This window comes from Andrographis paniculata, unplaced genomic scaffold (assembly GCF_009805555.1).
Source record: "Andrographis paniculata isolate CXL003 unplaced genomic scaffold, ASM980555v1 Contig95END, whole genome shotgun sequence".
In the NCBI taxonomy this organism is placed as follows: Eukaryota; Viridiplantae; Streptophyta; class Magnoliopsida; order Lamiales; family Acanthaceae; genus Andrographis; species Andrographis paniculata.
The window spans coordinates 2,169,045-2,195,200 of NW_026137634.1; the positions used below are offsets into that span (position 1 = coordinate 2,169,045).

Consider the following 26,156-nt stretch of genomic DNA (forward strand, 5'->3'; position numbering starts at 1 on the left):
TTTCAATTCAAAACATCATATCTAACATTTATATATATATCAATTTTAAAAACTTATCTTTATTCATTCAAACATTCCTGTCACTTTGATTTTTTTAGGTGCTTGTTCTTCATGGACCATGGAATGTTCGATGTAAGCGTGTCGCAAAAAAAAAAAAAAAAAAAAAAAAGAACATCGCATCAAACAATAATGAAATAATTGTCACTACACAAAATTGTATTTCAATTTTAAGTTTCCATTTTAGTCTATATTCTTAGCGTTATCGCGTTCAAACTTAGTGAAACCAAACAAACACGATTCGATTCAAAACCAATCTCGGCTCGTAAATAAGCATCCAAGTAGTAAGATGCAAGAAACTCAAATCTTGCTATAAAATATTTTTTCTTTCATTTTTACACATGTGCTCGAAACAATATTATTACCGCATTACATATATTTGATTAAATCTTTTCTTCCGCATTCTTCAAAGGGTCACTTGCAAATTCATCCGGGTCGCCAATTTTAAGCGGGGTAGCATTTTGGCGAACAATTGGTGGTTTGCCACAATCTTTCATACAATTTGCAAAACAAGAAGAAAAACCGAACCCCGAACAAGCCTTCATACAATCAGTTGTACAATTTGCCTCCGACGAAACAATCATCAGCATCAACACGACGATCGTAGCGACTCCCGTTTTTGTTTTCGTATTATTCATTTTGCGAATACTTGTTGAAATCGAATGTATTTTTTGGACGATAGTTTATTTGAAAGAGCTAAATTCTTTTTATATACTACTCAATTTGTATGATTTGATTGTTTGAAATATTTTTAGATATTCAAATTTATTATTTAGATTTTTTTAGTTATATTTGGTAAATTTAAATTATGATTTGATTTTATCCAATAGATTATATTCGCACGTTATAGATTAGGTTTATCCATTATAGATTATATTGTTTTTGAGTCAATAGAGTAATGTGATGTCTAAATAGACATCGATTTTAATGATTAATGCCATGGATTTTTTTTTTTTTTTTGAGATTTTCATAAAATAATTTTAACATTGATTATAATAATTCTAATAACACGTATTTACGTACATGATTATATATATGATTCTGTGTATATATGGTTAATATTATCTTTATTCTATTATAATATATAGATTTGTTATGCACACATACCAAATATAATAATAATATCTAATTTTCTTTTTAATCCATCTAATAAGAGATCGTCCATTTTACTTTTAGTAAATTTATTAATTTTAAAATATTAAATATCTAACATTTTATACGGAAAACCTACTCAGAAATTATTTATTTATATCATTTTTCAATAGATAAATATTTTTGTCTACATTCAAAACTCTTTATTATTATTATTATTATTATTATTATTATTTTTTAATAAAATTAATTTAAGTTAATTATAAGTAAATAAATAAATAATTTTTATTTCTTTGTATTATATAAAATTTTATTATCTACGTAATGAAACTCATACTCCCTCCGTGCACACATAAAGTAAACATTTACTTTTGGTGCGGTGCGGTGTTTAAGAAATAATAGTATTTTAATTATATCGGATAATTAAAAGTAGTAAAATGACATTTTTGTCTTTACTTTTTGGTGTAAAAGTAACGATGTGATGTAAAGTAAGAGTATTTGTGGAAAAAAGTGAAGTATTTAATGAAATGTTTATTGGACGTCCCAAAATATAAATATGTATACTTTCTAGTTGGACGGAGGGAGTATTATATATTTTATTGAGATATAATACTTAAAAAAAAATATAAACACATCCTAAATTTCTTTTAATTATATATATTAATTTATATTAAAATTTTTAAAATATCAATAAAACTACTTATATGAAAAATAAAAAAAAATATCATAATTTACTATTAATAACTTATTAATTTATACTACCTAAATAATCGGAACATTTGTTCCGAGACAAGAAAGTATGTGTCATTAAAATTAAATTTAATCAATAATATTATATAGAATAGTAAGAAAATTATGCCTAATTAATAGTATTATATACTACATTAAAATGTATTATATAATTTCAAAAATCTCATCAATATTTGTACAATTTTAATTATAAAAATTAGAACTAAAAGTATTAGACATTAAGAATATTATTACTGAAACACTTATTCCTAATACTTTAATTATCACATTGACATAATTCTTTATTTACTTTTGACATAACTTTTTATGTGATTTTAGTATAAGTTGTTAGTAGGGATGGCAAATCGAGCCGATAATTTAATAAAATTTTATATGTTATGGCCTCACACAAACTAAAGCATTAGATTACACATTCATTTTAAACCTAAATTCATTTGTTAATATATTTATAAAATTATATTTCCCCCGTCACTTAACAATCTATCACATTTTCTATCTTGGTCGTTCCATAACAATATCAATTTTATTTTATAGTAACTGTACTTTCTACTAACATTAAAAATATCTTTACAACTTACAATATATTACACAAATGCTATTACCTTTATATCACACAATACTAATAAAATTATTTTAGTCTTCTTCTTTACTTTATTCACACCACTCCCAATATAATACTCCCTCCGTCCCATATACCGTGTCTGCTACACTGTAAACACGGTATTTTAGGAGGGATGTAATTAGTAGATAATTAAGAATGTATTAGTAAAAATAATTATCTTATAATATAAATAATTATAAATTAAGATTAAGATAACTAATTAGTTTAAAAATAAATTAAAAAGTTTAAAATAAGATTAAAGTGTATAATCATTTTTTCAAAAAGGAGAGTGACATGAAATGTGGGACAGACAGAAACGGCAACGTGGACATGGTATGTGGGACGGAGAGAATACTAATATTCTTAAAACTCTGTACAAAAAAAGAAAAAAAACGGATACATAAATAGGGACGGATGAAGTATTTCATTTTAAAATTGGGCCGGGCCAAGCATATCCCGATCTTGATAGACCCGGGCACGGCCTGGTTCATACTCGTACCAGGCTAGGCACGACCCAAAATTTTTCAGGGGCCTATTTTTTCAGGCCCACTTAGTGAAACCAAACAAACGCTTCGATCCATCCGAGTAGTAAGATGCAATCAACTCAAATCTTGCGATAAAAATATTTTTATCTAATTATATATATATATATGTTCTCAAAACAATATTTTTACCATATCACATGTATTTAACTAAATCTTTTCATCGGCATTCTTCGAATGGCCACTTGCAAATTCATTCGCGTTGCCAATAGTAAGTGGGGTAGCATTCGGGCGAACAAGAGATGCCTTCGAAGAGTGACAATGGCTCATACAATTGGCAAAACAAGGAGGAAAAATGAACCCGGCACAAGCCCTCGAACATTTAATGGTACAATAATAATCTCCCTCAGACGAAACGATCATCATCATCAACATGACGACGATCGTTGCGACTCCCATTTTTGTTTTCGTATTATTCATTTTGTTGAATACTTATTGAAATCGAAATGTATTTTTGGATAATAGTTTGATTGAAAGAGCTAAATTATTTTTTTTATATTGCTCAATTCGTATTGTTTGATTATAGTACTTTTGACAACACATATTTATATACATGATTATATATAGACGATATGTGTTATATATATATATATGGAAAATTGTAAAAAATATCCACATCTATACTTCATTATCATTTTTGTCATGTATTTATCTTTGTGACAAAATATATCCCACGTGTTTACAAAAATGGGGGGTGAATGTGACACGCGGCCAAACAGAAATATCAAATTTTGCAAACACATATGATATATTTTGTCAGAGAGAGATAAATATATGACAAAAGTGATAATAGGTATATGAGAGATATTTTTTTGCAATATTATCTATATATGTATGGTTAATATTATCTGTATTCTATTATACTACATTGATTTGTTATGTAAAATAAAACAATGATTGTAATTTAGTAATATTGTAAATATTATGTGTTATTAAAATAAAATTTAAATATCAACAATATTAAATTATATATAATGGCGAAAATATCAATGATATATTACATGGAATAGTCTAAGGAGACTATACGTAATGTATCATAATAAATTGTATATAATGGCGAAAATATCAATGTTTTGCACAATTTTATGAAAATTAGAATTAATATATACTCCTATTAATAATGTGTTTGGTATAGAGAATGAAATTAGATATGATAATAAAGAAAACAATTTTAATAGAAAATAAGAATTAATTTTTTTTTGTTTAATAAAAAAAATTTCAGCTAAAAAAATGTAATAAAAAATTCAACAATTAAAAAATATTTATCTGCCTTGGTTTCTCTTACCAAACACACCACACAAATATTGACGTAATTTTTTATTTACTTTTTGACATAGTTTTTATGTGATATGATTTTTATAATATATATATATATATATATATGTATATTCATGTTAGCACTGACAAATTGAATTGCTAAAGCTAAATATTTTCAAAATATTGGTTGTATTGTAAGATTTTGCATTTGGTTTTACTGTTTTAATTTATGTTTTTTAAATATATCAAATTAAACGTCTATTTTTTATTTATTATATTATACTAAAATTTAATTTTACATTCAAAATATCAAATCAATACATATATATATATATCACATCAAACAACAATTTTAATTCATAATTTATTATTCAAAATCGAAACTAAAACTCAAAATCTTAGAAGTAAATATACCAATATATTCGTAATATCAAACTCATTCTATAAAAAGGAGTAAAATAAGAGTTTGTTTATAATATTGTATTATTCTTAATATAGTGACACGATAATTAGAGGAATATATACTTTTACATTATAAGAATAACATATCACTTTTTTCTTTTCAAATCATTTATAAAAATGATTATAATCCAACACAAAATGTATAAATCAACATCTCCCGTCGAAAGATCATATTACAATAAAATGAAGACTATCATTTTCATTATATTAATGGCGATGGTTATCTCGTCGGAAGCAAGTTGTTTTACCGATTGCATGAAGGGTTGTCAAAAGAACCCGATAGAGATAGTTGTTTGTACTGGCTTATGTCTAAAATATTGCACACCTCGTGGGACGCCGCTGGACCAAATTGCTGCTCTAGTCGACGCCAATTCGGGTATCGTGAATAACATTAAGAGGCAGGAAAAAGAATGAATGTAATGTTTATCTATATGAATAATTGTTGAAAATACAATCTTCGAAAGATTATATTGAAATAAAATTTGTTTACTTGGTTTATTTTTTATTTTATTTTTTGTTTGTCTTTGTTTTGGATCGCATTAAATGAAGTTTATTTATTTATTTTTGAGAATTGAATAATAATAATAACTATAAAACATCAAATGAATAAACACTATAAGTAAACAAATGAAAAAATAAAATAAATATCGAGTGAACAAATCTTAATATTCGTTATTGCATTGCAGATCGCACCATTTTTTTTTTTTTTTCAAGTGATCATTCAACTTAAAAGTGAAATATATATATATATATATATATTTATTTTACAGAAAATCATAACAAATTCAATATTAGAAAAAAAATTGCCTAATAAAGACATCCATGAGGTTTCTATGTTGTTTTGTATAGATATTTTTGTATGAAATGAATTGTTTATGAGTTGTTTATTGCCACATTAAATTGTTTCATGTTACAAAATTCGAAATGAATTCATGTTATGTATACATATATTCGATTAAATCTTTTCATCCACATTCTTCGCACCACTACTTCCAAACTTGTTAATGTCGCGAGCAATGGTTGGGTAGCATCCGAGTGGTGAAGAGACGACTTGGAAAATTGGAAATGCTTCATCGAATGAGGATAAGAAAACTCTAGTGAACCACGACCAAAATAGTGATATGAGTCGGGGATGATGAAATACCCCCGAGGTTGAATAAGAGATTAAATGGATTGAATATACTACTCATGTCAACAATGTGCACGTTCTTTTTCGAGAGCCCTATTGAAATAACTCTAGAGTTAAGCGTGCTTGCCCCTTGTCTTTGCGTGGCTTGCGGGTCGGGGTGTCACAATTGAAGGGCCCAAAAAAAAAAAGAAAAATTACGGACGGACAAAAAAAAAACCATGCAAAATAAACATTGCTTAATTGTTGTTATTATTATTTATATAATTTTTTACACACAAATTATATTTATAAATAAAATCACATCAAAATTATAATTTTTTTTAATTGTAATTATAAAAAAAAAGAATTAAAAAGGAATATATATAAACTAACAGTTTAAACCAAAACCATTGATTTTTGAACTAAACCGACGGAACTGAAATCGAAATCGGAAAATACAAATTAAAATCGTGGAAGGTTTAATTTCAATATGACTTTTAAGAAAAATCGAAACTGATAATTTCGATTCGAACCATTTGAGCAAGTGTACTTTGTTATTTTATATATATATAACTTTTAGTATTATTTCAAATATATAAAATTTTAAAATATTTGTATTTTTTATATTTATTTTAAATTTTTTCTTATCTTACTAATATTATTATAAGATAATATTAAATAAAAGAAAGTAATATGTATTTTTTAAAATTTTTAGAATCATAGAAATCCCATATTTTAACCAGAGATTTTATACAAAGTAATTTATTAACAATTTTAAAAAGAATCTAACAAAATCCATGAATGGTTGAATACACGATTTTTTAAAATCTGAATAAAATATATTCAAATTTTAATAGACTTTTAAAAATTTGAATTGAATAGACTCGAATTTTAAAGGCATTAAAAAATAGGATTGAATACACCCAAAATTTAAAAAATCTAATAAACTCTAGATTGAATATACACCTTTTTTTTTAATTATTTATAATGTAATAAAATATGCATATAGTTAATTAAAAAAAAATTGAAGAAACAAAATAAATACTAAAAATCCAGAGTTGAATTTTATTTGTATTTTATAAATTGAAAAAATATACTATTTATTGATTTTTAAAATAAAAATACTATAATTATAAGATGTGTTTATTTGTAAAATTTTGTACTTATTTTACTGTTATAATTCATTTTTTTTTAAAAAAATATGAAATAAAATATCCATTTTTTTATTATATATATTCCATTAAAATTTAATTTGACATTCAAAATATCATATCAATATATATATTTATATTATATTAAACTTTTATTTCAATTCAAAATTAGTTACTGCTGCTGTTGCTCCATATTTTTTAATATTTGAATTTAGAGTTTACATCATTACTAATATCTAAACCATATTAAGGGTTTTTAATATAGCTAACACAACATACACATAAATCATATTTTGGATTTGTGATATAGCTATGCATTATCAATATTATTTTGTCTAATAATAAATAGATATATGTTGTTTTATATGCATATTTGAATAAACTGTATTATTTCACAAATTCGAAAAATTAACACCCCTTTAATCCAATTCTAGTTCCGCCTTGTATATACATATATAAATTAAAAATTAAGAAAGAAAGAAACTTTAAAATATATAGACTGCAGTTTCCAAATAAATCATGGGAATTGAAGCTTGGTCTTTCAATATAACAAACACACCACAAATATATATATATATATATATAAATAACCTTTACTTATCCGACAAAATATTGGCGAAAATGAGGCTCGAGCATTGGATTCTCCCATTTCAGTGCATCCCACCACTCTCTCTCTCCTATGATCTCCTTCAGACAACCTTCTCGTCCACTTCTCCAATCAAGCGGCAATCCTTTTAGCCTTTCGCAGTTAATCACGGTTATGTGGACGAGAGGTGCAAATGGTAAGGGACGTGGATACACACTTTCCAGACATGGAAGGTCAGAAAGGTATATATCCTTAAGCCTTGAAAATAACTGGGTAGAATCTGCAACGTCATGACCTGTACCTGCACTAACAATTTGAACCATGGATCTGCAATTATGCACCACAAGAGATTGGAGCATTGGAGCATAGACAAGCCACGACAAGTCCAACAAGTTGTCGCAAGAAAATATCCATACGGAGTTGAGGTTATGGAAACATGGAGCTGCTTGTGATTGTGATGATGGTATGGAGTGATCATAAATGCCGACGACACCGTATCTATCCTCATCCTCGTACTGATGCTGTTTAGAATCAATTATTATAACCTCATGCACCTCACAGTCCCTTATAAATAGCACCTCAAGATGCCGCATTGTCTCTGCTGGAAAACATAGAGACTCTACTGAATTCAACTTTCCAACATGAAGCCTCCTTAAGCAACTCAGTAGCTTCGGTGAGTTGTTAAGCTTTTCCATAGACTTCTTGTCGAATAGTGTGAGAGATATGGTGCTAATGTGCTGCAAGCCCTCCAATAATTCTAACAACTCTACCATACCTCCTGATTTTTTTGCCAAAATACTTTGTTGGGTAAGGAAAGATACGTGGGCTGGAACACGTACACGTAATATTAAATACATATTAAATAAAAGAAAGTAATGTGTATTTTTTTAGATTTTTAGAATCATAGAAATCCCATATCTTAACCAGAGATTTTATACAGAATAATTTATTAACAATTTTACAAAAGAATCTAACAAAATTCATGGATTGTTGAATACACCAAAAAGAAATTTTTAAAATTTGAATCGAATATATCCAAATTTTAATAGACTTTTAAAAATCTGAATTGAATACACTCGGATTTTAAAGACTTTAAAAAATTTGAATTGAATACACCAAAATTTTAAATAATCTAGTAAACTCTAGATTGAATACACTTTTATTATTATTATTTTTTAATAATGTAATAAAATTGTATTATTTACTGACACGATAGTTAGAGGAATAATATTACATTATAAGAATAACATATCACTTTCTTTTTTAATACCTTATAAAAATGATTATAATCCAACATAAAAAAAAAACATATATAAATTGTTCGAACTTAATTATGATATTCTTGAGAATGATCTTATACTTAATTTGGTGATTTTATAATAAAGTTTGAGATATATTTTGATTTAGTAAATATTGAATAATAAAGTATATAATTATATATGATAGAGTGGATATTGGCTAATAAGTTAATAATATCTACTTTTATTCATTATATATATTTATATATTCTAATAGTTTGATAGATTAAAAGAATCAAGAAATTAAATTATTTTTTCTCCTCAATTATTCCATATTTAGTTAATTTTCTTTTATAAATCAACCTCTCTTGCCGAAAGAACATATTACAATCATTTTCGTTATGTTAATGGCTATGGTTATCTCGTCAGAGGCAAGTTGTTTCACCGAGTGCATGAAGGGTTGTAAGCGCCCGGCGACAATATTAGTTTGTATGGGCCTTTTTATAAACCATTGCACAGCTCAAGCGACACTTTCGAACCAAATTGGTGATCCTCTCGACGCCAATTCTGTTATTGTCAATGAGTTTAAGAGGCCGGAAAAAGAATGAAGAAAGAAATGGGAAGAAGTGTTATCGAACGATTCCCCTCGGGACTCTCTCTATAAATCGATAGTCAACTAGTTGAAGGCATAATGTTTATCTCTATGCGTAATTGTTGAAAAATATGATCTTCGAAAGATTCAACTGAAATAATTTTGTTTACTTGATTTTTTTTAGGTGAAATAGTTGGATTGATGCAATGTTTGATTTGTATGGAACATGAATGATAAATGAATATTTTTGGAAAAAAATTGAGAAACTAAATAATAATAATAATAATAATAATAATAATAATAATAATAATAATGATAATAATAATAATACATCAAATGAATAAACATTTGAAGTGTCAAAATGAAAAAAAAAAACATGATGATACATCCTAATATTGTTGCGCTCTTGATATAACTATATTTATGTGTTTGTGACTTTATATTCCAATTGATTGGATTTTATTCCAACAATAATTCGAAAACATAATACGATAAATGAATTAGAGAAAATAAATAACCGAATAAAATCTAAAATTTTTTAAAATCGAAATCAAATTGAATGTAACACAATTAATAGCTAAACTTCTGGAAATTAAAAACCACAAACAAATGCAATCGAATTGAAAAAATTGCAAACACTTGCTGTTCGTGTCTACTTCTTTGCACAGTTCGGCCACCAGATTCGCTCAAAATTGGATGGCGATTTTCAACTCCGATCAGGGACGAATCAACCATTGGAAAGGGCTTCTATTCTCACTGGAAACTCACCGGAATCGCTTGTGACCGTGAGGTGATGAGTTTAAATCCTCGATGTCCACAGGTTTGGCCTGTCAGACATAGTTCACTTAGGGTGTGTTCGTTTGTAGGTTTTTAACAAAATCCTACTATTCATCCAAAAATTTTTCCCCAAAAACATCAAATCAAACACCTATTTTTCATTTTTTATATTATACTAAAAATCAATTTTACATTCAAAACATCACATCATCACCTATTTATATCACATCGTATAACTATTCAAATTCAAAATTTTGACTATTCAAATCTCAACTCAAAATCCAAACCCCCAAACAAACACATCCTTAATGTGAATTGTCTTGTCGGAATTAGTTTGTAAACTATTAGATTTGAATAGATTTACGTAGAGGGCATTCGAAAAGTAATGAAAACGGATTCTCAAATCATAAGGTAAAAAAAAAAAAAAAGCCCAACAAAAGGATCAAACTATGGGTTTGGGTTTGACTAAAGGATTTGGATTTGAGCGAAATATTTGGGTTGAATCTGATGGGCCGAGTTAAAAAATAGACTAACTAATTATATTTATTGAGGACTTTTATATTAGGTCTCCAACAGTCAAAATTTTAAAAAATATGTGTGAACATTTTTTCTTGGTGGTATCAAACGTGCATGCGAGAATCAATTTCCCTAACAATAATAATTATTCTCACAAATTGCCATAGCAAACCCAAATCCACATGAGAAAATTAGAAGAAAATCTAAGTCTTACCGAAACTCCACTAGTACATGGTATAAGGTAGGCAGACAAGGCCCATTTGTTGGTCCCGAGGCATTTTGGATAAAGTCCCATACCACGCTAATTTGACAATACATAATGTATATATATTTTAAATTTTTATTAGTATTATTATTTTTTTACATAATGTAATTTTACTTATTAAATATTATGTCAATACACGAGATAATTCAACATTTACTATGCTGACTTGGCTGGATCAGCCCAATCTCCAACAATTAATAATAATACATTTTTTTTTTGAAAATCTAAAATGATAATTATAAAAAATCTAATTACATAAATACATATTCTGATTTAATATAATCCAACATAAAATTTTATCTATATAAATCACTCCCCTCTCGACCATTCCATCAAGTGAAAACATAATTCGTTCGACTAAAACACACACGGATAATTGCAAAATGGAGAGCAAGAGGATCAAGATCGAAGCTATTATTGTCATCATGTTAATGGCGATGGCTGTCTCGTCGGCAAAAGATTGCAAACTGTACTGCGATCAGCAATGCACCGTGTCATAATAATTAATCAATATCTGCAGACAAAAATGTATGAAGGAATGTCATGACGCCGAGAATTGAAGGCTTCCCTCGCTGCATCTGGCGCTCGTGTTGGGAATGAGTTTGAAATCCGCAGCGAAGATAATGTAAATGGAAAGGAATGGTTGATGAAAATTTGTTTCGATAAAATTAAAATTTGTAGTTGTATTGATATTATCTAATAATGTTAGAATTTTATTTGTTACATGGATCTTTAATTCATGCTTGATTTTGTGTTTCATTTAACCATGGATAGAAAATGATTAATTTTGTCACACACATTCATACATTATGAAAAATTGCAATCAACCAATAACAAAATATCATTCTTAATTATCACATATATATATATATTTATTGGGTTGGGTTTGGGTTATGCCATATCAAATTAAAACTCTGATTTTTGATCCTTTTACCATTAAATTCACATACAAAAATCATTTTTTGTAAAAAAAAAAAAAAATGATTTGTTACAAGATACAATACCCAAAATGGTTGAAAAAACATATACTAGATAAAAGTAATATTTGATATGCACTTATGATATACTAGTGGCATAATTTTACTCTTATTAATTTTTTATTATTTAATAAATGTTACGTAAAAAATTTTAATATTCCATTTAAAAGTAAAAGTTCCACGGTTATCCAATTAATTGAAAAAAAATAGTGTTTATTTAAAATTTGAACTATCACTATTATTCAATTAATTAAATTAAATTAAAAATATTATATTTTAAAAATATAAAATATGTGAAAATAATGTTATTAATATATATATATATATATGTATGTGTAAAGTTAAAATTAAGAATTTTTTTTTTGTCTGATTTGAATTTAAATTTTTCATTTGAGATTTGATTTACATAATATTTTAATAATATATTTTATGACTATAAATAATACTCTTTCTGTTATTAAAAATTAAATTTCTAAAATAGAAAATAATTAATTATACCCTCACTTTATCCCCTCACATCATCCAAATAAAAAAGTAAAATATATATTTCTCTCTCCATCACATTAGCTAATTTCTAAATTATCTACTTAATACTGTCCACCTAAAAATCCGTGCCAAAACCAAATGTTTCGCCATGTTTGGGACGGAGGGAGTATAATTTTTTTGTTAAAAAAAGAAATCAAACATATTTTTTTATGACAATAAAAAATAAGTTTATTATTTATTTATTTATTTATGATAGAAAACATGTTTTTACTGAAATTATCTGAATTTCTATAATAAAAACTTAGTTGGAAATACAAACCAACAAACCCATAATATATATTATTTTGATAACATAGAAACCTAGCTGACAGACCGATCATAAATTTACTCTCCACAGCATTATCAGGTCATTCTTTTCGAGACGAACAAACCTATGATATTAAAAATTATAAATGGGAGCTCTTTCAATTCAACAAACACAGTACAAAATAAATAAATATATATATTGTATTATATAATACTATTTTAAAAACTAATAATAAATTAAACAATACTAAAAGATTAGATTATTTAAAGATACAAAAGAACATACTGACATACAAAATCTCAAATTATTTGTAATTCATCGAGATTTAATTATAATTTTTAATTTGAAAATATATTCATATTTATCTATTATTTATAGATTTCATTTGTATTGTGTGTATATATGTATATATGTTTCGGAAGCATGTTGGGGCAAGGGTGGGCTTCAAACCCCCTTCCCCCACCCCACCCCTCATTTTTTTTTATTTATTTAGAAAAAAAAATCAAATATGTAAATAGTTAATATAAAAAAAAAATTGAAGAAACAAAATAAATACTAAAAATCTAGAGTTGAATTTTATTTGTATTTGATGAATTGAAAAAATATACTGTTTATTAATTTTAAAATAAAAAAGAATATAATTATAAGATATGTTTATTTGTAAAATTTGTTCTTGTTTTACTATTGCAATTCTTTTTTTCAAAAAACATTATGAAATAAAACACCCATTTTTTTATTATATATATTACATTTAAATTTAATTTCACATTCAAAATATCATATTAATATATATATATATTTATTATATTAAACTATTATTTCAATTCAAAATTAGTTACAGGGATTGTTGCTTCATATTTTTTAATATTAGAATTTAGAGTTTACATCATTACTAGTATCTAAACCATATTTAAGGTTTTAATATAGCTAACACAACATGCACATGAATCATATTTTGAATTTGTGATATATATAGTTATGCATATCAATATTATTTTGTGCGGATAATAAATAGATATATGTTGTTTTATATGTATAATTGAATAAACTGTATTATTTTACAAGTTCGAAAAATTAACTCTCCTTTAATCCAATTCTAGTTCCGCCTTGTATATGCATATATAAATTAAAAATTAAGAAAGAAATAAATTTTAAAAATATATAAACTGCAGCTTCCAAATAGATCATGGAAATTGAAGCTTGGTCTTTCAATATAACAAACACACCACAAATATATATATATATATAAATAACCTTTAATCATCAGACACAAAATATTGGCGAAAGCGAGGTTCGAGCATTGGATCCTCCCATTGCAGTGCATCCCACCACTCTCTCTCTCCTTTGATCTTCTTCAGACAGCCTCCTCGTCCACTTGTCCAATCAAGCGGCAATCGTTTAAACCTTTTGCAGTCCAACACAGTTATCTTGACGAGAGATGGAAATGGCAAGGGATGTGGATACACATTTTCCAGACATGGAAGGTCAGAAAGGTATATATTCTTAAGCCTTGAAAATAACTGGATAGAATCTGCAACGTCATGAGCTGTACCTGCACTAACAATTTCAACCATGGATGTGCAATCCTCCACCACAAGAGATTGGAGCATTGGAGCATAGACAAGCCACGACAAGTCCAACAACTTGGGGCAATAATATATGTATATGATATTGAGGTTATGGAAACATGGAGCTGCTTGTGATTGTGATGATGGTATGGAGTGATCATAAATGCCGACGACACCATATCTATCCTCATCCTTGTATTGATGCTGTTTAGAATCAATTATTATAACCTCATGCACCTCACAGCGATTCATAATTAGCACCTCAAGATGCCGCATTCTCTCTGCTGGAAAACATAGAGACTCTACTGAAATCAACTCTCCAACAGAAAGCCTCCTTAAGCAACTCAGTAGCTTCGGTGAGTTGTTAAGCTTTTCCATAGACTTCTTGTCGAATAGTGTGAGAGATATGGTGCTAATGTGCTGCAAGCCCTCCAATAATTCTAACAACTCTACCCTACCTCCACTCAGTATGTTATCTTTTGCATCCACATCCCATGAATCATATCTTTGAGCACCGAACAATCTAAATGTACGCAACAAAGGGAAGTTTGATATGACCTGCCGTGGAATCACTTCTAGTGCAACTGTATGATCCAGAAGCAAGTGCTTCATTTTTGTCGAGTTCTTGAGCTCAATGGGCAATTCCTTGATGGTGGTGAAGGACAAGTTAAGAAACTCAAGTTGCACCAGTTCACCGATGCTCGAGGGCAACTTTACTAGATCGAAGTTCCCCGACAAGTCTAACACTTTGAGCATAAGCATACACTGCACCAATCCAGAAGGGAGCATTTCTACTCTGGTGTTCCTCATCATGAAAGTCAAAGTATTCTTCCATGGTTGAACTCTTTTGACATCTACTATGGTTTCACCCCACAATGAAACTCTTTCAGCTTCCATCATCTTTTCAGCACACTCTTCGACCAGATCTATGTGATCCAGAACCAAATACCTCTTTCTATTTTTGTCGAGTCCATTGGAAATCCATAAAGCCATGTCGCGGATAACATCGTGCATTTTGACAAACTCCAGAGACCTTCCACCCTCCAAAAGGCTTGCAGCTTTAAGGTCTCTAATTATATCTCGACCTTGATCACGGGCTTCATGCAGATCATTGTAATCTTCTAAAAAACCTTCTGCAATCCAGAGGTCTAAGAGATCCTCGATATCGATTTCAAAGTCCTCCGGGAATATGCAGCAATAAGAGAAGCACAATCTAATTGTGTCGCTGGGTAAACTGTCGTAGCTAAACTTTAAAACATGATAAACATGATCTTCCACGCCCATGATCTTGGATGGATCTCTACGTAGTTTCTTAACTGCCATGTCCCAATCACGGGGATCTTTTTTCCCAGCCATGGCTCGTCCCACAGTGATTAAGGCAAGTGGTAAGCCATCACATTCTTTCACAACAGTTTCAGCACTTTCACGAATACTTGGATGAGAATCTATAATTTCTGGTCCAACTTGCTGCATGAAAAGTTCCATCGCTTCCTTTTTCTCCAAACAACTTACATTGATCTTCCTGTCCTGTCTCATGGAATCACAAACATGTTCATATCGCGTCGTGATAACAATTTTGAACATTCTTTCGCCATCCAAATCCGGAACACCAACTCTAACAAGATCCAGCCACGACCATACATCGTCTAACATGAGCACAAATTTCTTCGTACGAAGAATCCTTAAGATCTGCACCGCCTTTTCCTCCGCGTCCTTATCCTTCCACTTGTCGTCAGGAATATTAAGTTGTTCACAAATCTTATCCTGAACTTTTCCAATGGTGAATGTTTTAGACACTACAACCCAAATCACTTTATCGAATCCATGATTCGTACTTAGAAATGTATTGTTAACCTTTTTCAAAAGCGTTGTCTTCCCCACACCCCCCATGCCATATATCCCGATGATCTTCACATTATCATCTTCAATCCATTCATTCACTTGTGCAAGACGTGAATCCAATCCTACGGTGTGCCCCAGAGGTCTCTCATCTGCTACACCTCGCGGCAACGCCTCTGCTACTGTATCGAACACTCCTTCCCTCCTTAGCTCCTCCACAGCTTCCCGATTCACAACAGCTTCCTTAGCAAGCTTATATCTGAACCAACAGCAAGTACAACAATTCCTTTTCTGACTAGCATTCTGCAGAAACTCCTCAACACTTTTGTCAGTTGCCTCGACCCTTTGCAACCAGCCATCGACCTGATTAGTGCGTACCATCTGCCTTTCCTCTTCGAGAACCACCCTTCTGTTCACATCTTCACGAACTTCGTTCAGTTGTGTCATTGCATTTTCTAAGGATTTCACATTTGTTTCCAGGTCTTTGATTGTCTTGACAGTTTTGACTGTGCAGCCACACAAGCATTTTAGAATATCCCAAATTGCACCGAGAGGGTCCATGGAGGAGATCTGTTGGAATTATTAATTTGGTATTTTCAATCAATGCATGAATATTCATACATATATCTAGTAAATCAATGCATCAATATAGAGATGTATATGTATCTATTAAAGTTATGCATGAATGCATTTCAAAGTACATAATCTAAATAATCATAGATGCATCTATATGTACCTTTGAACCTATAGATATGGATCCATGTTTGTCATTTGAATCAAGCAAGAAAAAAATCATAAAATATATTCTTCAAAGTAGCCTTTTCCACTATATATTCGATTTGTTCTGGCATTCTTTTTACCAACAAGATCAACTTCCCAACAGGCAATAAAAATAGATCTCACTACTAAGACCCTAACAAATCAGATGAATGAGTCACCATAGTTTCTTAACACTTTATAACATACAAATAAGAATAAAAATAAAACAGTTGCAGATAGTTAATGAGTTCGTTAAATTCATTTAAAGCTCAGAATGAAGAGTAAATGATATATATGTGAAGCAGTGTTGATTTACCTTTACGGATTTGAAGAATGTGATTTGATTCCTTCACTTCACAATCAATTTGGATTGAACAAGTAGAAGAAGAAGACGAAGAAGCATCTCATCTCATCTCAGGAAGAACTTTAAAATCTTCGATTGCATCTCATGACTCATCTCAAGTCAACTCTCTCTCTTCATTTTAATATTTGAAGCATCTTGTTTAATTTACTGTGATTGTTAATTATTATTATCATATGTCATTAATTAATTGATCATCAGTGACTAATATTATAACACTGATCAGCTGGATGATTATATATATATATATATATACATTTTTATAGCTGTAACTTGAAATTTAATATTCTGCTCTTAGTTGCACAAATTTGAATATGATTTTTAAAATATTAAAGCATATATAACTATAATTAATAAATAGTACTCCCTCCATCCATTAAAATTAGTTCACTTGGGTCCGGATATTAAAAAAAAGAATAGTTTATTAAAAAAAGTGATAGGTAGTTGGGGATATTTTTGAAAATTTAGTTGAAAATTTAAGTAAATAAAGAAGATAATCTAATAAAGTCAGTGTATTTGTTATAAATAAGTGTTCAATTGAAGATAATGATTAGATGTTGATTTGTTGACTTTACTAAAAATTAGTAATGAGATAAATTTAGTAAGTCATTCGTATTTGGTCAACAATCAAATGTTTGGGGGAGGGAGGGAGTAATGGGTAAAACAGAATCTTAGTTAATTAGTCCAATTATGAACTTAAGCTATCATATACATATTTGGTCATATTTATCATATTAATTAGTTTTATTAAAAACCCATATCATTAAATAAAAATTAGGTGTTTGATTTGATGTTTTCGGAGGAAAAAAAATATTGTAATAGTAAAACAGAGGTAAAATCTTACAAGTATTTCTCATCCATAATTTCTGATTCCCCCCCCCCCCCCTCAAAATACTGTGTTTGGTCGTGGTTTTAGTGTGATTGATATTTTAAGCTATTTCGAAAATAATTTTTGAAAAATGAATTGAAATAAATTTGAAAAAGGAATTTTAAGATGTTAGTTGGAGGAATTAAAATACCCTAACAAGATTGATGAAGTTAGCTTAATGATTGCCGATTGCAGAAATTAAAATATCCGAAAAATAGAAAATTTTTGATCAAGATTAAACGTAATTTTATTAATGAAACGGAAATTAAAATAAAGTGAAACAACTAAATATTTATAGACTGAAAAATCCTAAAGCCCAAAATGAGAAAAATTGCAAAACTTTTTTTTTTTTAAAAAAAATAAAAATAAAAATTATTGAGTTCTACAATATTAAAGGATCGAATCAAATGAGGAAGAAAGGCATGGTTACTCAACTCGAACAAGTCAATCATCATCATCATCAAGTTCAAGTGTAAAATTTGAGTGTTATTATTATTATTATTATTATTATTATTATTATTATTATTATTATTATTATTATTATTCAATATATTTTTTAACACAACATCATGATTTCTATAAAATAGATTAACTTTTTGAACAAAACATTAGATCTAATAATTAGAATATTTCCTCTTTATTCTTAGAATATGTAGTTTTAATATTAAAATGATTTAATTTTAATTGTAGAATGTTTCATTTTAATTGCTAATAGTTGTCGAATAATTATATGCCATTAAGTATGATTATTAGGCCGAAATTATCAATTATTAGGTGCTTAAAATTACGATTAAATTAAATTGTATTTTCTATCTATTAAACACCTCATTCTCAATTGATCTCCTCAGAATTTGGTTTTATTATTATTTTTTTATGATGTGAAAACTGAGAGTCACTATTCTTTGAGTATACCTGAGGTAAAATTTAATGAACTTAGTGACCTGCAAATCAGGCTAACAAAATAAATCACATTAAGCAAATTAGGTGCGATAGACAAGATCTAATTAAGAAGCGTCAAGTAATGATGAGTGCGTTTTTATTTTCATATACATTGAGTTTGTTCTTTTATCATTTCAAATTCAAATCAACACTATTCAGTCCGCATAGTTTTCGATGAAATATATACTATTTTTTTCACAAAACATTACATCTAATTTTTATTTAAACAAAAACTCAAATCAATAGTCTATTATAAATAAATTTCAAACCATAATCAAACAAAACTTTTATCTTCTCCATTATTTCTAAGCACCGATTGGAATTTAAGGTGTTGGAATATAAAATTAAATTTTCTATTTTATTAATAAACTATAAATTATACATATTAATAATGGAATACAAATTTTACAAATCTCTCGAATAAAACTAATACCATAATTATATATAATATATACAAAATTATATCTTTTGAATATATAGTAACACTTGTCATATATGATTCGTCTAGTGTGTCTTACCTTGTCATGCATAGTTTGCAGGTATTAGGTTCGACCGGGGCATGGGATCCTCGGTGGAAGGTTTATTCAGTCTAACCAGTTTAGCCTATAAGTGGCCAACATCTGTATTTGTTGTGATTATTATTATTATTTTATCAAATATCAAAAATAAATTTTGTCTAATTTGCATTTTACTCCTTCCATATCTTTATTCTTTTTCATCTGTGTCTTTTATAGATTTAACCCAATTATTTTGCATCTTCTTTCTTCCCATTGTCCCTACACAGGGACAGCAACCGGTGACCGCCAATGCTAATGCTAATGCAGATTCTGACGCTCTCGCCCACAAGGCAAGAGTTTTGAACACCAGTTTTGCCACCGTTGTTGCTGACGCCTAATCGATCGCCGATTGGGACACGTTCCCACAAAACTCTGCGCACGAAAATCTCGGGTATTATCTCGTTATACCTTCCATTTCTCTTGAGTATTATATTTCTATTTTGGCTTCATTATTTGTTTTTTCCATACAATTTTGTGTGGATTCGAAAATCTTAGATATTATGTTTTTATTTATTCTCATTTTCCTCAAGGCATTATATTTCAATTTTGGCTTCATTTATTTTATCTTTTTTCTTTTTTAAAATACAAGAAGGATTGATGGTGTTAACTTAGGTAACTGGTTTTGTTGGATCATTGCTTGTTGCGGTGGCGGCATTAGTAACACACGTAGGATTGGACAACTTCGCCATGGCTGAATGCAAAGTTAATCCAAAATCAAGCCCTATTTCTGCTTCTTGATGAGGGACTATTTATTGAACCAGATTCTTGGACTAGGGATTTGTTCTGAATCCGCTTTAAAATTGTTCTATACCTGATCTAGTAGCCGTCTGTAGATCTTTGATAGGTGGCTCGGGATTGAAGGTGCCTTGTTGATTAGACTTTGATTAGGCCAAGTCATGTTAGATTGGGCTTTCAAATGGAATTGTGTTTGTGTTGTGCTGCAGCTTCACACAGCTCCTACGTTCGTATTTTAATGTATATTTCTGCCACTGGCGTCTTGCAGGGCAATTGACTTATTGTGAGAAAAATACTATCTTGTGTCGAATTGACTTAGTGTGAGAAAAATACTATCTTGTGTCGAACGATATAAAAGAACTGGATAAGGTGTAATGGCCAAAATTGCAATATAATACTGAGATTTTCGAACACATAACCTTGTGGGCGAGTGCATCAGAGTCCGCATTGGCGTCGGCAGCGTCGGTGGTTGCCGGTGGCGATACCTGGTAAAGGGAAAAGAATTCGGTTAGCTTTGGATAAAGAACACGATGTAAAATAAAATTCGATAAAGACGGACTAAAGTGCAAATTAGATAAATGTGTGCTCATTTAACTATTTATATAAATGTATCTTTATTTTACCGGATACAAATTATAATAAAAGTGAATTATTATTATTATTATTATTATTATTATTTTATAGGTAATAATGACAACAAGATGGGTCACCGGCCCAAACCCACCCCTCCGGCTCAGCCCTGCCCCAGAAAACTTGTCCTGCCTTAATCCGCAGTATGCGCGTCAAATTCTGGGTCAATTCAAAAAACCCATTTTTTATTGTAATATATATATATATAGAGAGAGAGAGAGATTTTTTTTACTTATGTAATAGGTTATAAAATACAGCGAAAAAAATTAATTTTGGTCCCAATATAATCAAAATTAATCAATTTTGGTCTAAATATAAAAAATTCATCAATTTTGGTCCAAATATAAAAAACTCATCAATTTTGGTCCCAATATAAACAATTTCAATCAATTTTGATCCCATTATAAACAATTTTTATCAATTTTGGTTCCACTGTTAAAAAACTAACGGAAATTGCTGACGTGGACATGACGGAGGTGACGTGGCAGTTGACTTGGAAAGTACACGGCCATGTACAATTATACACGGCCATGTTGTTACATGGCCATGTATATTTCAGTGTATAATTGTACACGACCATGTACAATTATACACGGCCATGTTACAGGGCTATGTATATTTCAGTGTATAAATTATATATGGTCATGTTATTACACGGTCATGTATATTTCAATGTATAAATTATATATGGTCATGTTATTACACGGCCATGTACAATTATACACGGCCATGTTGTTATATGACCATGTATATTTCAATGTATAATTATACATGACCATGTTGTTACACGGCCATGTATAATTCTACACGGCCGTGTATCTTTCTGTTTCGGTCTAAAATTTTAATTTTTTGTTATATTTTTAATTTTTTTTGAATTTAGAATAGTTGATATAGTTAAAATGGAAAATAATAATCATAATATAATTAAAATATATCAATTTTAGTTCAGTATTTATCGAGTATGTTCTTTTGGAAGATTTTGTCTAAAATTATACTATTTAGCAAAAATTTCAATACATTAATTGGATGTTTGTAAAAGAAATTTTTTTGCTAAATAGTAGAATTTTAGACAAAATCTTCCAAAAGAACATACTCGATAAATACTTATATTTGAACTAAAATTGATATATTTTAATTATATTATGATTATTATTATTATTTTTTTCATTTTAACTATATCAACTATTCTAAATTCAAAAAAAAAATTAAAATTAAAATATAACAAAAAATTAAAATTTTAGACCGAAACAGAAAGATACACGACCGTGTAGAATTATACATGGTCGTGTAACAACATTGTCATTTATAATTATACACTGAAATATACATGGTCATGTAACAACATGGCCGTGTATAATTGTACATGGCCGTGTAACAACATGGCCATGTATAATTATACAGACCCTGTAACAACATGGCCGTGTATAATTGTACATGGCCGTGTAACATTGTCATGTATAATTATAAACTAAAATATACATGGCCATGTAACAACATGGTCGTGTATAATTGTACATGACCATGTTCTTTTCAGGTCAACTGCCACGTCACCTCCGTCATGTCCACGTTAGCAATTTCCGTTAGTTTTTTAACGGTGGGACCAAAATTGATAAAAATTGTTTATAATGAGACCAAAATTGATTGAAATTGTTTATATTGGGACCAAAATTGATTAGTTTTTTATATTGGAACCAAATTTGATAAATTTTGGTTATATTGAGACCAAAATTGATGAATTTTTTTTATATTGGGACCAAAATTGATTAATTTTGATTATATTGAGACCAAAATTGATTTTTTTCCTAAAATATAATTAAAATTTTTAAATATTAAATACTCTTTCCCAATATCGAACCTGATGTAACTGTTGAGGCTTTAAGGTTTGTTTTGGGGGCAAGTTAAGCCTACAATCAAAAGTTATATTACGAAAGGATCATATATAGTTATCCCGTAAAGAATAATCTAATAGTGTAGGGATTGTACTTAAAAAGATAAAAAAAAAACAAAAATAAAAAAAAAAACAAAAAACACTTAATTATGTATACAAATTATTTTCACTATTTAAATAGATATACATGATAAACTACAAATAAATATTTTAAAAATTAATAAATTTTATTCGTTAAAAAGAAAAAAAAAAAAACAAAAAAAACAAAAACTTAATTATGTACAGATATTGTTTTCACCATTTAAATAGATATACATGATAAACTATAAATAATTTTGTTAAAAAGTTTGACCTAACTAGTCCCTCCACGTAAAATGCACCCTTAGCCCAGTTCACGGGTTCACCGGACTCGGTCCAAACTAGTTTGTCCAAAATCAAAATCAAGCCCAAACCTTTAAATCTATATCCTTTAACCCATTTATTTAGATTTTTTTTTTAAAAAAAATATTAAATCAAATAATAATTATTTTTTTTATTATATAAAAATCTCTTATATATTCAAAATATTATATATTTATATCGCATCCTATTAAAAAATTCAAATCTAAAAATCCAAGCCCACGAATAAACAGACCCAAATGGCTTTGGGGTGGGAGTCACTTTTGGAGAGAGTGAGAAAACCGATATAGAGAGTGAGGGAGAGTGAGAAATCGCGTGAGGTTTTTAGGCTGTTATTGTCGAGGCTTAGAGTAAGGCGTATACTTCCACGTTGAAGTGTGGTTACCTCGGCCGTTCGCATCATGGGCTGAGCCGAAAAAAGTTCGACGAAGATCGGCGTAAATAGGAGTGGATCGGTGCTGGTCGCTGTTCGAGGAACAAATCGATGCTTGCCGCTGCTGTCCAGAATGAGTCGCCGGAGCTGCTGGTCTATATCGCCGGCTGGTTCACCGAAACAGGAGTAGTCACCGACTCACCGGAGCGCCGCTGGTCGGAGCTATTAGGAGTCGATCAAAGACGCTGATCGTCCGCCGCCAGCTGCTTGAAACCGCGCAGGGTCTGTCGTGGGTTCGTTGGAGAAGGACGACGGAAGCGCGCTGCTGGTCGCCGGAAGGACTGCTGTTGCTGTATCAGTTTGTCAGAGAAGAAGTCGCCGTGACCGCCGTCGTCCACTGGGATGCTGCCGGAGAAGATGAATCTGTGTCAAATCCGTCGCTCGTTGCCCGGTAGAAGTGGTCGTGGTTGAATCTCGATTTGGGATTGGAATGATCAACCAGGGAAGAAGACGAACCAGGAAGTTATTCTCAATTCATAATCCTGTTTGTTTCTGTTTTTTTATTTCCAATTCCAGGATAAGGGGCTCGGCCAACTGAACACTAGTATTATAGTATGATATTGTCTGTTTTAGATTGAATTTGCACGGATTTGTTCTTGGACTTCAGTCTACTTCACCATCTAACCGGGCTCCGATACCACTTGTTGGGACTGGGTTAACTTGATATTGTCCGCTTTTGGATGAGTCCGTACAAATTTGATTTTAGACTTGCTCTAAAAGGCCTCGTCCTGAAATTCATTTGGGACTTATAAGGTGTAAATTTTTCTTGGTATTTTCCAATGCCGGACTTGGTTTGCACCCCCCAACAAAGAATATTATTTTTAGCCTTATTTTAGTATTCAATTTCTTTTAGTTGGATTCGGTATTATATTATTATGGTTTTATTCGATTTTCTATTTCACTAATATTTTGTATTGTACATAGAAGATATTGTTCGAATAAAATTCAATGATACAAAATATAAATTCACGAAAAATCTAATTCTATATAAACAATCGTTTGGATCGGAGGGGTTTGAGTTAACGGTAACAATGTGATGAATTTTAAACTTTCAAAGTTGATTGTAGATTTCACTTTAATATTTCAAATATTATTTGTATTGTATCATTTCAAGTAACCAATAATAGATCTAATAAATAAAATTTTAAATAAAAAATAATTCAAATTCATTTATCTGAAATTCAAATTCAAATTCATCCGATCAAGTGCTATTATATCAAAACGTGAGAAAAAAAAATTTCTATTAGTATCTTATAATACAAATGTAATAATATTTGTATAATAATTATACAAATATAAAAATATTTTTAATATTAAATACACCAAATATAATGTAAATTTATTAAGTGAACGGATTAAGAATGATACTAAAGTTTACATAGCATGTTAAATAATTAAACATTTATATATGGGTATGAATCAGCTGTTGATCTGTAAGTCGGCTTGACGCTGATTTGACCTTATGAGTATATATGGTGACCAATATATATTTATATATATCTCAAGCATATTTAACATATATTGTATTAAAATACAACATATGTTGATATATGTACTGGTCATCCGTATAACATATGTTGATCCAGTCAAATCAACACCATGCTAAATTAGCAGGATCAATTAATATCATGACGCCGAGAAGGCTTCCCTCGCTGCCTCTGGTGCTCGTGTTGGGAATGAGTTTGAAATCCGCAGCGAAGATAATGTAAATGCAAATGAATGATTTATGAAAATTTGTTTCGATGAAATTAAAATTTGTAGTTGTATCGATATTATCTAATAATGTTAGAATTTTATTTGTTACATGGATCTTTAATTCATGTTTGATTTTGTGTTTCATTTAACCATGGATAGAAAATGATTAATTTTGTCACACACATTTATACATTATGAAAAATTGCAATCAACCAATAACAAAATATCATTCTCAATTATCACGAATATATATATTTATTGGGTTGGGTTTGGGTTATGCCATATCAAATTAAAACTCTGATTTTTGATCCTTTGACCATTAAATTCACATACAAAAATCAATTTTTGTATCGTCAAAGGGCAAAAAAAAAAAAAAAAAATGGATTTGTTACAAGATACAAGATCCAAACATGGTTGAAAAAATATATACTAGATAAAAGTAATATTTGAAATGCACTTATGATATACTGGTGGCATAATTTTACTCTTATTAATTTTTTATTATTTAATAAATGTTACGTTAAAAAAATTTAATATTCCATTTAAAAGTAAAAATTCCACGGCTATCCAATTAATTGAAAAACAGTAATGTTTATTTAAAATTTGAACTATCACTATTATTCAATTAATTAAATTAAATTTAAAATATTATATTTTAAAAATATAAATATATGAAAATAATATTATTAATATATATATGATTGTGTAAAGTTAAAATTAA

General features: G+C 29.1%; 1 protein-coding gene across 1 annotated transcript; it reads right to left on the minus strand.

Moving 5' to 3' along the window:
- Positions 1–14,055: 14,055 nt before the first annotated feature.
- LOC127243199 (disease resistance protein SUMM2-like) lies at positions 14,056–16,514 on the minus strand. Its single transcript, XM_051263090.1, has 2 exons — positions 14,317–16,514; positions 14,056–14,191 (listed from the first exon to the last, which is right to left on the minus strand). The coding sequence occupies exons 1-2, from the start codon at positions 16,220–16,222 to the stop codon at positions 14,163–14,165; spliced, it is 1,935 nt and encodes a 644-aa protein (XP_051119047.1). The 5' UTR covers positions 16,223–16,514; the 3' UTR covers positions 14,056–14,162.
- Positions 16,515–26,156: the final 9,642 nt, after the last annotated feature.